General features: G+C 41.9%; 2 protein-coding genes across 4 annotated transcripts in view; one reads left to right on the top strand and one right to left on the bottom strand.

The window, feature by feature from the left end:
• Window positions 1–5051: 5051 nt before the first annotated feature.
• SMIM20 (small integral membrane protein 20) lies at window positions 5052–8995 on the bottom strand. The gene is made up of 3 exons (XM_003205883.4): window positions 8856–8995; window positions 6884–6940; window positions 5052–5592 (listed from the first exon to the last, which is right to left on the bottom strand). Exons 1-3 carry the CDS (start codon window positions 8962–8964, stop codon window positions 5555–5557), a joined length of 204 nt encoding a protein of 67 aa, XP_003205931.1. The 5' UTR covers window positions 8965–8995; the 3' UTR covers window positions 5052–5554.
• A 273-nt stretch (window positions 8996–9268) lies between these two features.
• SEL1L3 (SEL1L family member 3) overlaps window positions 9269–13885 on the top strand; it is a 30381-nt gene continuing 25764 nt past the window's right edge. For all 3 annotated transcript variants that reach the window (XR_014883195.1, XM_085223355.1, XM_085223356.1), the window contains exons 1-2: window positions 9269–9403; window positions 13271–13838. Coding sequence is in view for 2 of the 3 variants with exons in the window: in XM_085223355.1 (XP_085079481.1) it covers window positions 9347–9403; window positions 13271–13838 (625 nt within the window). In the remaining variant the exon portion in view is untranslated. The remainder of the gene's footprint in view (window positions 9404–13270; window positions 13839–13885) is intronic.

Consider the following 13885-nt stretch of genomic DNA (forward strand, 5'->3'; position numbering starts at 1 on the left):
TGTCCAAGTACATCTGTGACTTCTTTTGGAGAATTTCTATCTAGCTATTATTATTTTAAGAAAAAAGAAAAAAAGAAAAGAAGAAAAACATACAAGATTATGGTAAACTCTGAAGTAATGAAAAATGGGGATGCAAATCAAAATTCCAGAAGTCAACATGTCAGCATGTCTTGCTACTTAATAAACTTGTTATCATGACAAAAATTCAGGGGGTATATTCTGCCTGGACATTAGCAAAGCATTTAAATGATGCAACATGGAAAGCAATTAGTTACAAGACTCGTAAACCAAGCATGGATCTAGCTAAAGCAGATATGATAAAAGGGAAGTCATTGGCCTGGAGGGATTTTAATGGTGGTGTTTCTCAAAGACTGTCTCAGGACAAATGTAGCTGTTTGGCACAAAAAATAACAGTATACTGATGGAGTGTTCTGATTAAATGATTTGAGAGGCAGTATCTATACAAAAGACTTTAAAAGGCTAGAGTGATAACTATGGGACAAAAACTAACTGTACTAGGTGTGATACTGAATAATAACAAGAGTTTTTGCTATGAACCAAAGGCTTGTCAGCTGAAAAAAATAAGAGGAAGTCTGCAACAGTCTAGTAGAAATGGCATGGGAATACATTCCTTGGATCACCCTCCAAGCTGCTTAGAGGCTCCGTCAGCTAATGGTGCTGCTGGCATCATTGCTTTGACCCAGAGGCAGAGGGGAATAGGAAGGCAGAAAGCAGCAGAGGCCATAAAATCACATAATCCATATTAAAAGCACACAGAAAATGCAGGGGAACATAATACGTCACAAGTTCTTAATGTGGGACGTGGGATTTTGGACTTAACCATGAGAAATTCTTTGTTGGAACATCTTGCAAGCCTGTGCCAGCCATTCACAGGACAATTATAAGAAGGACTAGTGGAACAGGGAGCTTTTTTCAGAGGAAGCTACAAGCAGATAATGAAGATTCTGTTACTAAGATTACCTGCTTTCCAGACTTCAGAAGTCTCCTAATGGTGCAGTCAGTAATGGCATAAGTTAGAGTTCTTGTATGAACATCCCTCTTATCAGTAGATGGGGAGAAAATCTGGATCTAGAGGTGGTCTGCTACAATCACTGGCACCCCAAAAGTCATAGGAGCAGCCATAGAGCAAATAGTTAATATCCACAGTGGTTTCTCTTCTTCCAAGCTGAGAGAATTAATACAATCCTAAACTTTTCCAGAGCCATCCAGTTCTGGGAGTGAATGGGTGGCTGAGAAGGACTCCTCCTACATGAATTTTTGCTGAAGCAATGGGAGTACCTTCCTCCTCTATCCTGATTGGTATTTTTGATACTGTACTGTACAGAGTTACAGGAAAAAAAACAGACAGTGAAGGAGGCACCTTTCCCTGTGACCTGAGGCCTGAAAGATACTTTTCAGCATGAGGTCCCTTTCAACCTGAATTGTTCTATGATTTCTGACCTCCCAAGGTAGGCTGGAGTGAAGGATATTTATATTTGATCTCCTTATATGCTCTCTTTTCATGATAACTTCACTGTCTTTACTAGGAACTTTCTTCAGAAACGTTTACCTCCAATTTGCTGGGGAGTACACAGAGAAGAGGGAAAGGGGTAAACCAATTTGTGAGCAGTGAAGCTAACAAAGGATGGTTTCCCATGGATGTATGTCCTTTGGCCCTCATACTCCTGTTCATTCAGTTGATCAGAATGCCATCTTCCATTCATACCCACCATCCTACCTCAAAGGTGTTCCTCCAGGGCTACAGAACATTCCAGTTCTCCCTCACTTCTTTTAAGTGGTACTCAGTGTCACTTGCTCAATACTTCCAGCTATATTGCAAGACTTCCAGCTACTTCTTTGTTGTGCAAAGGACAGAAGGTAGGACACATTGTTACAGAAAACGAGAAAAGTGGCAAGTCAAAGAACATGCAAAATGCTCAGGTCTACGCTTAGAACAGACACCTGACCCCACAGCAAAATCTGTCTATTTTCCTACTTTTTTTTTTTTCCTGCAACAGTATTAACATTCACATCGGGTTGTACTTCAACTTACATGTGAAAGTTCGTGCTCAAATTCGGAGATTTTGAAATAAACATCAGTACTGTGAAGAGCAGGTGAATTTCCTGTTTAATTCCAAAAAGCCAAAATTCTGTACCCAGAGCATATTTTAACATATGAAGCCCTGGGAAATTTCAGTTGTTTCTTTTTGAAAAAGATTCTTTAAAACACTGAAATACTCGGGACTAAAACACCTAGTTCCCAGTCCAGTTTTTCATTATCATGAAGAAAAGTTCCTAGGTAAGAACCAAAAAGGTTTTCCAGATTATCAGAATAATCAACCCCTGTACTTATCTCCATCATGCGTAGCCCAGAAGGGGAGTACTATTACTCTTATTTTACAAATGGAACTGAAGCTGAAGTGCTGAAAAAAAAAAAAAAAAAAAAAAAAAAAAAAAAAAAAAAAGTTTTGCAGAGCATAGAACTGACCACAACAGTCCTAATTTCCAAGGCAGTGACTTAAACACTGCACTATTTTTCTTGTAAAGCTAATATGGTTAAAAGAGCTTTAATATGCTTTACCCTGCACTTTGGTTTTTGCCCTCCAGTCATACATTGTCCACATAAAAACTGTATCGTTTGCAGCACTTTCTGAGAAGCTAGAAAATAATTTCTTTCCACTAACAAACATACTATTTGGGTTGTGTGGCATCACAGAAAAAGTCAATGCAGCTTTCCATTTACTGCTGTGTCTGCATATTAACATGAAGAAGGTCAGTAGGAGTGTACACAGTTCTGAGAAAATAAGTAGTTAATTATTGTTAGACTGCAAGAAGGGAAAATGCATGATTAATTCTGGTGTAGAAAACCACAAAAAATAACAACTGCTTCTTTTTCTGGACTTTTTTTTTTTTTTTTTTTTTTTTTTTTTGAAGAGGAATACTTATATACTTAAAGATCAGTTAACACTACTCAATGTGTTTAAGTACCAAAGGAAAAAAAAAAAAAAAAAAAAACCCTTCTCACCTTCCCAGTGAAAACAATCTCAACAATTCAAGTGCAGTCTTCAGCACATACTGCAAAATCTCATTTTTCTTTCTTGCCAGTACATTTCACTGTCTTCACCCATCCTATCGTGTTTGTGTTTGAGAGTTTCATTGTATCATTAACAATCTGCAATATTTCAGAGTCATGTCTGGGTTTAGATCAAAACATCCAACTCCCTCTCCATAGTACAGGTTCTAATAATTTCAAAACTTATCAGCTTAAAATAGCAGACCCAAACTTAGTACAAGCAATTGCTTCAATCAGGTTGTCAAAGCACAGTTTTTGAAACATCTATCAGAGAATAAAGTCATATTGTTTTTTATATTCCAGCCAAAATAAGTAAGTAAAATGAGTTCATATTAAAGAACAGTTTTTAAAACATTCTTAGAAGATATTTTATCACAGTAAGATAGAACAAAACCATCAGATTGATTCCCCTGGCAGATTAGACACACTGAAATTTCCCAAGTGCCAGAAGCTATATAGAATTTTGTGTTATTGTAAACATACCTAACTGCTTTGTGTGCTTGTGTTGAAAATGAGTAATAGTTGTGATCCACAAAAGCAGAAACCTCTTAACTTCAGAGCAAGCTAAGGAAAAAGGGAACACAACTGGCTATCTATCCAACCTCCCCTGCAACTAAGCAATTGGAGATGTGCCCAGTGCCCAGGAGTACAGCAAAGCACTGTCACTATGCCCAGGAAGCCAACTGCAGGATTAGGATGAGTCCAGGGCAAGCCTTCAAGAAACTGACAAATGCCAGAGCAATGACAGAAAATTTCAGTGTAAACTGAGAATTACATCTTCTCTGTTGCTTCAGAGTTTTATTTTGTATTGATTTGCATGAATGAAAAAAATATCAAAGATTTGAAAAAGACATTCATTAATATGAGATTTTAAAGATATGGGAAATATAGAAGAGGAAGTATGTGTTTGTGTGGGAGGGAATCAACAACAAAGGCAGAAAAGCGATACCAAGTAACAACTGTTTTGGCAAGGAACACTGTAAAAGATGAGTCTTTTATCTGTCATTAAGAAAGCCAGGTGATGTCTGAAAAAAAAAACAAACAAACAAAAACACAGAAGACCAACACCTGTTCACTTTATGAGTAATGCTCACTGCACATGCATTCTTGCAACAGTCTTTAAAATGTTTGTCTCACAATTAAATACTAAGAATAACGTAGAAAAGAAGATAGCATATACAATTTAAATGTATGTGCTACACCTGTACTCAACAATATCAGCTGGGATACAGCCCATAACTACAGGTTACAGATCATTTCTTTCCTCTGAAAACACCATTTATTCAGAACACTAATTAACCAGTTAAATTAAGGCAAATTAGGGTAAGGATTTTAAACAGGAGCAATCCTTTACTAGGTTGTTCTCATGGTCATTATACTCATCATAAAGGTGCTTTTAAAATACCTTTTGAAATACCTGCTTTTCTATCCCAACAGTCTTAACCTACTTTGCTGGGTATACTTGTCAAGGTTTCGGTGGGAGGGAGGTGGGCTGCAACACCATGACACACACAGTGCCAGCTGGTCCCCTGATGCACCCACAGAGGACACAGATCAGCCCACCAGCCAAATGGGTGGCACCTTTGCGAAAATATATTTAAGAAACAATAAGAAAAGACAGGCAGAATTAGGAAAAAAATGAGGAATAACAGTAAAAATGCAGAAAAAAAGAGGGCAAGGTGGTGCTGCAAGCACTGGAGGAGGTATTTCCCTGCAATGTGTGGAGAGGACCTCGCCAGAGTCAATATCCACACGGCAACTCATGAAAGACATGTCTGTTTTGCCCACAGTAGTAGATAGTAAACAATCTTCCTGTTGCTATCAAAACCCATGAGCTTCTTCATCTGGTCTTCTCCCGCATCCTGCTGAGGAATAGGAACAAGACATTGGCTAAGTGAGCACCTGGCAGCCAGTCAAGTTTAACCATCACACCTGCTCACAAAATATATAATAACAAATAATGTAGAATACACGTTGGTTTGAAAGGAAGAAATTTTAATGCACAAATTCTCACTTACCATGTTATACTCTGCCTAAGAGAGAGCAAATCTTCACCAGTCTCTCTCAGTATAAACTTCTATCATGTTTTCACAATTAAACCACAGAAAGTAATTTTCAAATGAGGGAGGAAACTGCAGTGGTCTGCATAATTTAGTCTATTTATAATTTGTTCTCCAAATGTTTACAGATTAACCACAAAAATAATTCTTCCTTTTTCTCAAGGAAGCAAATATTTTACTTCTAAACACAAGAAACAGTCACCTCCCTAGCAGTCTGTCCATTGTGCCATAGCACCCTGCCAAAACTGGGATGTTTTTTCCTCTTGGCTTTTCAACCAGTAGCGTTTGTTGCTCCTCATGTGCCCACACAGCATTATCAGAATTCTTCTCAAGTGATGCCCAAAGGCATACTTCAGTGTAAGAAGAAATAATTGAAGAAGTTCATCTTCAGTTCTGCCTTGAAGTGCACCAGCTGGCAACGTTACTTTCTTCCAAATGGATCAGACCATACTTTTAACCCTACAAAACAAATATGAAAATACCAGCAGTTCATAACTACAGTTTTGGAAAAAAAAAACAATCTTGTCTGCTATTCCAGCCTCATGGAAAAACAAAATATGAATGAATCTCAATAACATTTTCTGCACTGAGCTCAAAAATCTACTTAAGCTTGAAAAGTACTTAGGAATTCAACCTCATCTTCATCTTAAGCTTCAGATAGCAGAAAAGTCCCTCACACCAGCATGCAAGGTATTACAATATTGTTGGGAAAAAATCATGTAGAATCCCATCTTATTTTACACTTCAGTTTGTCTAGATTTCACATTCAATTACTGGATCTCATAAATTCTCATCAACAGCTAAATTTATATGAAAAAATTATACTGAGGAGAACTGGTCATCAAGTACCTGCATGTTGGATAAATGAGACAGTCCAATCTTCTTTACTGTTTAATAAAAAGCAGGTTTACAAGACTTTTATGTCAATATAACTTGCCTGCTCCTCTTCAAAATTTAACTGCTTTCTTGGAAAGTCAGTCCTGCATTGATGATTTAACTGATATGCATAGCTTACTATGTGGCACTAATCCTATTGGATTTTCCCCTGCTGTTGCTGTCAGGCTCTTCAAAAAAAAAAAGAGTTAAGTTACCCTTTAACATATTCAAATACAAACTGTTTCATCAAGACATGTGTTCCGTAACTTTAAGTGAGAAATATCAACCTTGCCAGTTTTGCTATATGAGACAATGAATTATCAATTATGGCATAATTGTATATGAATGAGCAGTACAATATTATTCCCCTCACACTTTCCTATTCCTTCTACTTGTAACAACAGGCATCAAAAAGCAATTAGCACTGTATTCAAAATTTCCTTTAGTGTCGCATATTTCTGCCTCCCACAAGGCTGGAAGGTAATGACAAAGTTCCTCACAAATTGCATTTCAGCTGACTTGTAAAGCAGCATTCAATAAAACAAAGGTGCAGCAAACTATTTTCTACAGCTAGCACTCAGACCACTCATGGTTTGTTTACTCTGAACTGAAGCAAAAGTTAGTTTCTTGTGCACAAAGTATTTAAGAGTGAGATAACGCAATCTCTAAAACTTTTTTGGATAGTTCAATTTAAAACAGATTTTATTAAATTCATGATTTTAAGTGAAGAACTAGCCTGAGAAAATATTTTTGTAGTAAGGCTTTTTTTTTTTTTTCTAATACATGTATTTTTTACTGCATTACTTAAATCCATAGGAATATTCAAGTCTTCAAGAAGATCATTAAAACAGTACAAATCATGAATCTAGTATACCTGGAGGCTGGATATTCTCTTGAACAATACCAGCTCGGTTTATTGACTGTTCTCTCTCTGGAAAACAAAACAGAGAGAACAATATTAATAAAAAGAAAATAAGAAAACATCTTGACCTCACCAAGTGAGGTCTGGACCCCACACAGTGAAATCCTGATGAGTGCGCATGTATACAACACAGATGTAACATTTACACTTCACAGAGAAACTAAGAGCTAGTTTGTAACCTTGCAGAACCAACTATGAGATAACTATCTTAAAGTAACCACTACTTTTTACAAACAATGCTAAAATATCTGTTGTGATCCCTTAACTTAAGGAAGGAGCACTACTTCAGGGAGATAATCCTCACATGCTCAACATAAAACTCCTCAAAGGATTTATTCATTCCAGAATTGGCGATCTCCACCTTCCTGTTCTGGAAACTTGTTCCAGGGAGATTTCATGGCAGCATCTATAAAACCACTGCTTGTAAATTTTTTAAAACTAAACATTAGGGGGATATTTTCCATGCAGTGGGCTTATTCCAGGGTTGGTTTGTTATATATATGAGATAACGAACTATTAATTACAGCATAACTATATACAAATGTTTTTGAAGATTCAACCACTTTCAGGAAGAAAAATGGTTAAATTTGTATCATTTTACCCTAATAAATGCCGCCATCACCACTTTTCCCCCTGCTTACTATTAAGTGCTTTACCACCATGGTGCTTTGAAGCAGAATATCAAAGCACTTGGCTGTAGCAGCCTCTTGACCATCCCACTGAATTTTTTAAGCCTTTAAAAAACATTGTCAAGAACCACTCCAGAGAACTAAAACCCTATTGCAGGATACTACGTGATGATGATCCAGATGTCTGACTTAGAATCATAGAATTGTCTCAGTTGGAAGAGACCCTTAAAGGCCATCTAGTCCAGCTCTCCCTGCAATGAACAGGGATGCCTGCAGCTGGATTAGGTTGCTCTAAGCCCCATCCGGCCTGACCCTGAGAGCCTCAAGGAGTGGAGCAATCACCTCTTTTCTGGGCAACTGTTCCAGTGCTTCACTACCCTTACTGTAAAAAAACTACTTCCTTACACCCAATCTAAGTCTCCCCTCTTCTAGTTCAAAGCTATTTCGCCTTAAATACTGAGACTTCAGACCCGGCTTCCTAATACATAGAAATGATGAGTGTTTCGCCACAGCTCAAGTCAATGAGGGGCAAGAGCTTCTACAGCAGTTCTGTTGTTACACAGCTTTCTCCAAACATTAAATCCTCCCTACCCTAGAGGTTAAAATTAATATTCCCAGTGAAATACCACAACCATGGAATCTAAGAGTCAGGTGAACCTTGTGCAGCTCTCATTCAGCTGATAAGTGTCAAGAAAAGCACACAGGAAATCAACAAAAGTGTGGACCAAGGAGAGCTGGAAGCACACGTGATAAACAAAGCCTGGAATCAGGTATTGCATAGCAAGTGTGAGTGTGTGCTAAGTGCCCACTGCGTGTGTGCCAGAACCGTGCTCGGGGCAGTTTCCACCTCCACAAACATCGTTTCCTTCCATTATTTTGGATGCTTGCAAGTTAAATTTTACTCCACCATCAAGACGAGGCTAAAGTCCCTCTGAGGCGATCAGTAACTTCGTTGCCATCTTGTCTTTCTTCCTAGAAATCTCTTCAGAGTAACCGCGCGCGCCTTTGCGGCAGCGACCCGTCTGCCCTCACGCTGAGATGCATCGCACCAAAACGCTCCCCCGCCCGGCTCGGCAGGCACGGAGGCACGACTCCGCTCCGCGCCGCTACGGGGCATCCCAGGGCTTCCCGGTACGACGCTTCACAGAACGACCGTGAGCTGCGCACGACCCCGTCCCAGCCAACGACGCAGGGTCACCTTGAGACCAAACCACTCCGAGTTTCGCGTCATTTTTACAGCGGCCCCGGAGTCCCGCGGGCCCTGCCCGCTCCCCTGCCCCGCCCCGGGCACTCACTGTACTCCTCGGGCAGCAGCAGCGGCCGGAAGTAGATGGGGTAGAAGGCGGCCCCCACCACGGCCACGAAGCAGCCGAAGATGCCGAGCGTGCGCGACAGCCCGGCCATGGCGGCGGAGGGACGACCCGCGTCCGGGACGGAAGCTCCGCGGCCGCCGCTTCCGGGAGAGACGGAACGGGGAGGGTGGCGTGCCGTCGCCGAGCCCCGCAGGCGCAACGGCGGCGCCGGGACGGACGCTTCCTGCCGAGCGCTGGCGCTCCAGCCGCTCTGAGGCTGCTCGGCCCCTCCGCGTCCGGATGCCACCCCGGCCCAGCCGCGCCCTCTTCTCCGCACCTGCGGCGGCCGCTCGGGGCGCGGCGCGGCGCTGCGGGAGCCCCTCCTCCAGGAAGCCGGATCTGCCGCATCCGTGTCGGCGGGGCCGGCCGGGCCGGGCAGCAGCGGGCAGCGCCACGCCGTGGGGCACCGCCGCCTTCTGAGCCGCCGCGGCAGCATGCCGTCCCCGGCCGAGCCCCGCCGCGTCCCTCCTCTCCTCCTCCTCTTCCTGATGGTGAGTGGCGGATCCCGCACCTGCCGCGGCTCCCCGAGCTCGGGCGGCCCGGCCCGGCGGGAGGGCGTCGGGCGGCCGCGACCCGGCCCTGGGGAAGCGTGTGCGTGGCGACCGGGGGATGCAGCCCCGCGGGGCCGGGCCGGGCCGGTAACGCGCTCCGTGTGGCAGGTGGCACTGAGCTGGGCTTCGTGGGCCGGAGGGAATGGGGGTTCCGCTGTCATCGCCTCCAGATGCGTGTGTGTGGCCGCTGTAATACCTGAAGGGAAACACTGCCTTCTGAAGGCATCTCCTAAGTGCAGTTTGTTCCTCTTCTACTCTGCTGAACACAAACTCCAATTAGAGTCCCCGTACGTGTATGGGACACTGATGCTGACAGGGAGCAGAGCAGCACCTGCTCTGGTGTTTCCTTTCCACACAGCTTAAAAATCAGCATGACGTGGCGATTACAGGTATAGGGCTGTGGTTGTCCTCAGTCTCAGAGCAAACAGGTCCGGTCCCATAGGATCATGTGGGGGATTTCTGCGGGGTGGAGCCCTATTTCTGCTGAGATCTTATTCCAGCTAAGCAAAGCACGATTCCGAGCCTTTTCTATAGTATTTCACCACTGAAATATTCACTTTTCTACTAATGGCTGTGATTCGGTCCTGACATCTGGTGTGATGGCGTGGGCTGATGCCCTCAGGTTCAGTGGGTTTAAGGAGAAGATCCAAGAACAGAACCTGTACAGCCTTTGTGATTAAGATGCCTCACACAGTGAAGCCTCTGTGCCTTCCTCATTGAACTCTGCCTGTCCTACAGTACATTTTTGATCTGCCGTATTATAGCTGTCCTGTTTACTGCACAGGGAAAATGTTGTATTTAAATCTCATAATCACACTCGTTTTGTAATCCTTTCATCTCAGCTCCCTGTAGGCAGAGATTATGCACAGTATACTCCACATTGTCTGAGGTAACGCTGAGGAAAGACCTGAGACCTACCACAGAGTAGAGGTACTCATTTAGCAGGTGCACCATACAATGCCAGGAAAGCAATGCAGGGAGACAGCCAGGTGGGAACAGACACTGGGCTGTGATTTGGGAGACTGCACTGTCCCTGGTCTCTGTCGCAGCTGCATCAGTGGGGGATGGCTTTGTGGTTTGCCCCAGCCTAGATGAGCATCCTGAGGAGTTGAGCGGGTGTGATGCAGCAGCAGACCCAAACACGTTTTAGTCAATACATCAGACACCAATGAGAAAATGCTCAGGACTAAACCTGTGGGAGCCGTTTTGCAGAACAGGTGATGAGGGAAGACACACAGCTGAGGTTGACCTGCACATCAGCGGTCACACTACGTCATGCCTAGGTGCTCTAGGAGCATCATGGAGCTGATCAAGAGCTGGCTGTGGGTTGCAGTGCTTGCTGCCTTGGCACATATGCACCACAAAAAGTAGCGTTGTTTCTGCCAGAATTGGCCTTCCGTTGGAAGCCAGATGGCTGTGTTCACGTATTGCTGTGTCTTTGCTAATGAAAACTGCCAGACCCAGGCAGTGTCTGCTGGGAGCCAACTCCTGTGTCTCTGTGTTGGATAAACCCCTGCAAAGTGAGGGCTGGCTGTATACATTTGGACTGTAAATAGATACATATGAAAAGCAGCAGTAATGTGATGCTTCATACTGTCTACCTGGTGTACTTCAACATCCTCTGATAAACATACAGTCTTACTTCTATAATCTGGGGGCCACATCACAGGGAAGATTCTGATATATCATACATATTAAGCTGTTTTCCAGTACTGTTTCTTGCAAGGTCCAAAAATTATTTGATAAATATGAGTGGTATTGATCAAGCAGAGGAGTTGTAGCATAATTTGTGTATGCCATTGTGTGTGCTATGTAGAGGTAACTAGAACCATATAAGGAAACATATAATAGTAAATTTAAAAGATATTAGAATTAGTAATAAAGTTTTTGTCAGCTTTTGTATCAGTATTTCTGCATGTGTGTTATTGCAGGATGCGGTGGTCAGTTTTCCAATAGACACCAGCCTCCTTCTAGTCATTCTATTTTATCCCCTTCAGTAAATCCTTCTTAATACACATCATTTAAACACTGCCTGCAGATAGATTTGTTAGATTCATGGGTATTTCTACTGTCCTTTGCCACTAGTGATTGAAATGGTGATTTAGTTTTAATAGAATTTTATCCATTTTATGGAATGGGAAACAAGACGGAGAGGAAAGCTGTTACTGTGAAGACACAACCTGTTGTAAAAAGCCCAGATCCTGGCATTGTGGTGTGGTTTGCATTTTTATTTGTCCAAAATAAATATCTTGTATAAGTATCTTGGGGCTTCCATGTGTTTGTACAGCATCACTGCAAATTTGGTCTCCTGCCGCTCGTGCTGGACATGAGGAAGTAAGGAACTCTTGGCTGTTCTTGTGGAAAGCAGTTTGAGTAACAAGTACAGAAAGATCTACAGCCTGTGATTCAATCTGGTTATCTGGAGTTACCAGCTGCTGGCAGCAATACCCACCTTCTTCATTCATTCAAAAGTTTCCTCGCTCAGTCATGTCTTCCAATTTCTGCTTTAAATAAAGGAGAAAAATTTGGTCACACAGTTAAATCTAAAATAGGAATGAGGAGGGGAGTACAAGTAAGCTTTTCCTGACTGTTACAGCTTTTTAAGTTAAGTAGGCAAATATTTGTTTTCAGAGTAGCTTTCAAGGAGTGTTAATGTATTCTTAAGATATGAAAAGGAAAACAATTCATTTTATTTACTGGTCCCCATCTTGGCATAGGGGTGAGGCCTTTTCCTTCAGGTTAACAGCACATACATTTGATGTAGATAGAAATGTACAAAGTATTTGGTTCAAGTTTTTAAATATTTTGAGAATTGCAGTGAAAAAGTCAAGTGAAGTAGCTATCCAGTAGCTATTTCAGTTCACTCTGTTTAAGCTTCGCAAAGTTAAAAGTCACTGAGAATAGAGCTTCTCATTTTGAATAACCTTAATTACCAGCTTCCCTGGTAGTCCAGAGTGACAGTTTGGAACGTTTTATGCAGATCAGGGAATTTGGCAGAAGCACAATGATGGTGATGGCTCCCCAAGCTCTGTAATCCTCAGTATCTCTGGCAGCACATCAAGCCAGTTGCTGGCTGCTGAGCAGAAAGAAAAAAAGCAGTCAGAAGCTTTAGAGACAAGAACTTCAGCATGGAAGATAATCCTTGTGCATGTCCAAGAACTCATAAAGAATGTATTGTACATAGCTATAGGGAGCAGAAACTAAGTAGTGTCTGCCAGACTTGTTGCTCAGATTTATAAGTCCATCTTCCAGTTAGGAATGTTTCTGTAGTAAGTTCTGAAATGCTTTATGAACATGAATTGATTTTCAGGAAACCACAGTGGTCTGCTTTGGTTATCATTCCTGTTCTTCAGATACCTCTCATGTAGGAAACAAAATGATCTAACTTTTTAGGAAGATAGAAATATCAGGCTGCAGCAGTGCAAGTGAACAATGATACGACAAATAAATGCCAACACCTTTTTGTAGATATTCTTTTGGCTTGATCCTAGGAGCATGTGTAAATAGCATGACGTGTAAGTCAGTATCTTAGTGGACCAGATTCCACTTGCAGGATACACCCTTTAAGTACTGTTTTATAGAAGCATATGTGGCTTTGAGAACTCAGTGGTAAGGGAACTGTTGCCATTAAAATCTTGATGGTATATTTTCAGTAATCCATAGCTACTTGCTGTGTGAAAGAATCCTGTGGTTTGGAGTCCGAGTACTGTCTATAAACCATCTGCTACTGGTTGAAGTATATCAGTAATTGTGTAAGTTTGGTTCTCTGGTTAACATAATTGTTTTGTTGTGTTTTTTTATTTACAGAATTTTGTGCCATCTTTTGGAAAGGAGACAGTACGGACAACAGCAGTTACGCCACAGTTTGGAAAAAAGATGGATTCTGTGGACTTCATTCATTTAAATGTTTTGGATAAGAAAGTCCTTAACAGTTCTGAGGTTTCTGTTCAGTATTTATGTTCTAAGCCTTGTGTAATTAATTTGGAAGCAGTAGCTTCCTCAGAGTTCAGGACTGGTGTACCAGTATACAGAAAGAGGTGGAAGGATGAGAAGAATATTGACGTTCGTCAAACCCGACAAATACACTTGAAATTTCCAAGCATCATGGTTTACAGAGATGATTACATCATCAGAAACTCAATAATAGTGCACAGTGTGATATTATATGCATGGATTAGTCACCAATCAGTTAGCAGCTATGATGTTGAGCAGAATGAAAGCTACCAGGAGGCGGTTGCCAAGAATTACACTTTTTTAGAAGCAGTTCCACCTTTTGAACGCCCATATAAAGACCACAAAGTCTGTCTTCAGTGGGGTGCTGACTATTTGTGGATGCTTCAGGCAAACAAGATACCTCAGTGCCCTCATGAAAGCGGTATGTGTTAAGTCCCTTTTTTGTTGTTGTTTGTTTCCAAGTGGACT

The sequence above is a fragment of the Meleagris gallopavo genome, chromosome 4 (genome assembly GCF_905368555.1).
Source record: "Meleagris gallopavo chromosome 4, MGAL_WU_HG_1.1, whole genome shotgun sequence".
Classification (NCBI taxonomy): Eukaryota; Metazoa; Chordata; class Aves; order Galliformes; family Phasianidae; genus Meleagris; species Meleagris gallopavo.

Excerpts from the sequence above, each read along its gene's own strand:
- SMIM20 (XM_003205883.4), bottom strand. The coding sequence starts at position 8,964 with ATGGCCGGGCTGTCGCGCACGCTCGGCATCTTCGGCTGCTTCGTGGCC. Across the intron at positions 6,941-8,855 it reads GCTGCTGCCCGAGGAGTACA|AGAGAGAACAGTCAATAAAC; the intron begins GTGAGTGCCCGG and ends TTTGTTTTCCAG. Across the intron at positions 5,593-6,883 it reads AGAGAATATCCAGCCTCCAG|GGTTAAAAGTATGGTCTGAT; the intron begins GTATACTAGATT and ends TTTGTTTTGTAG.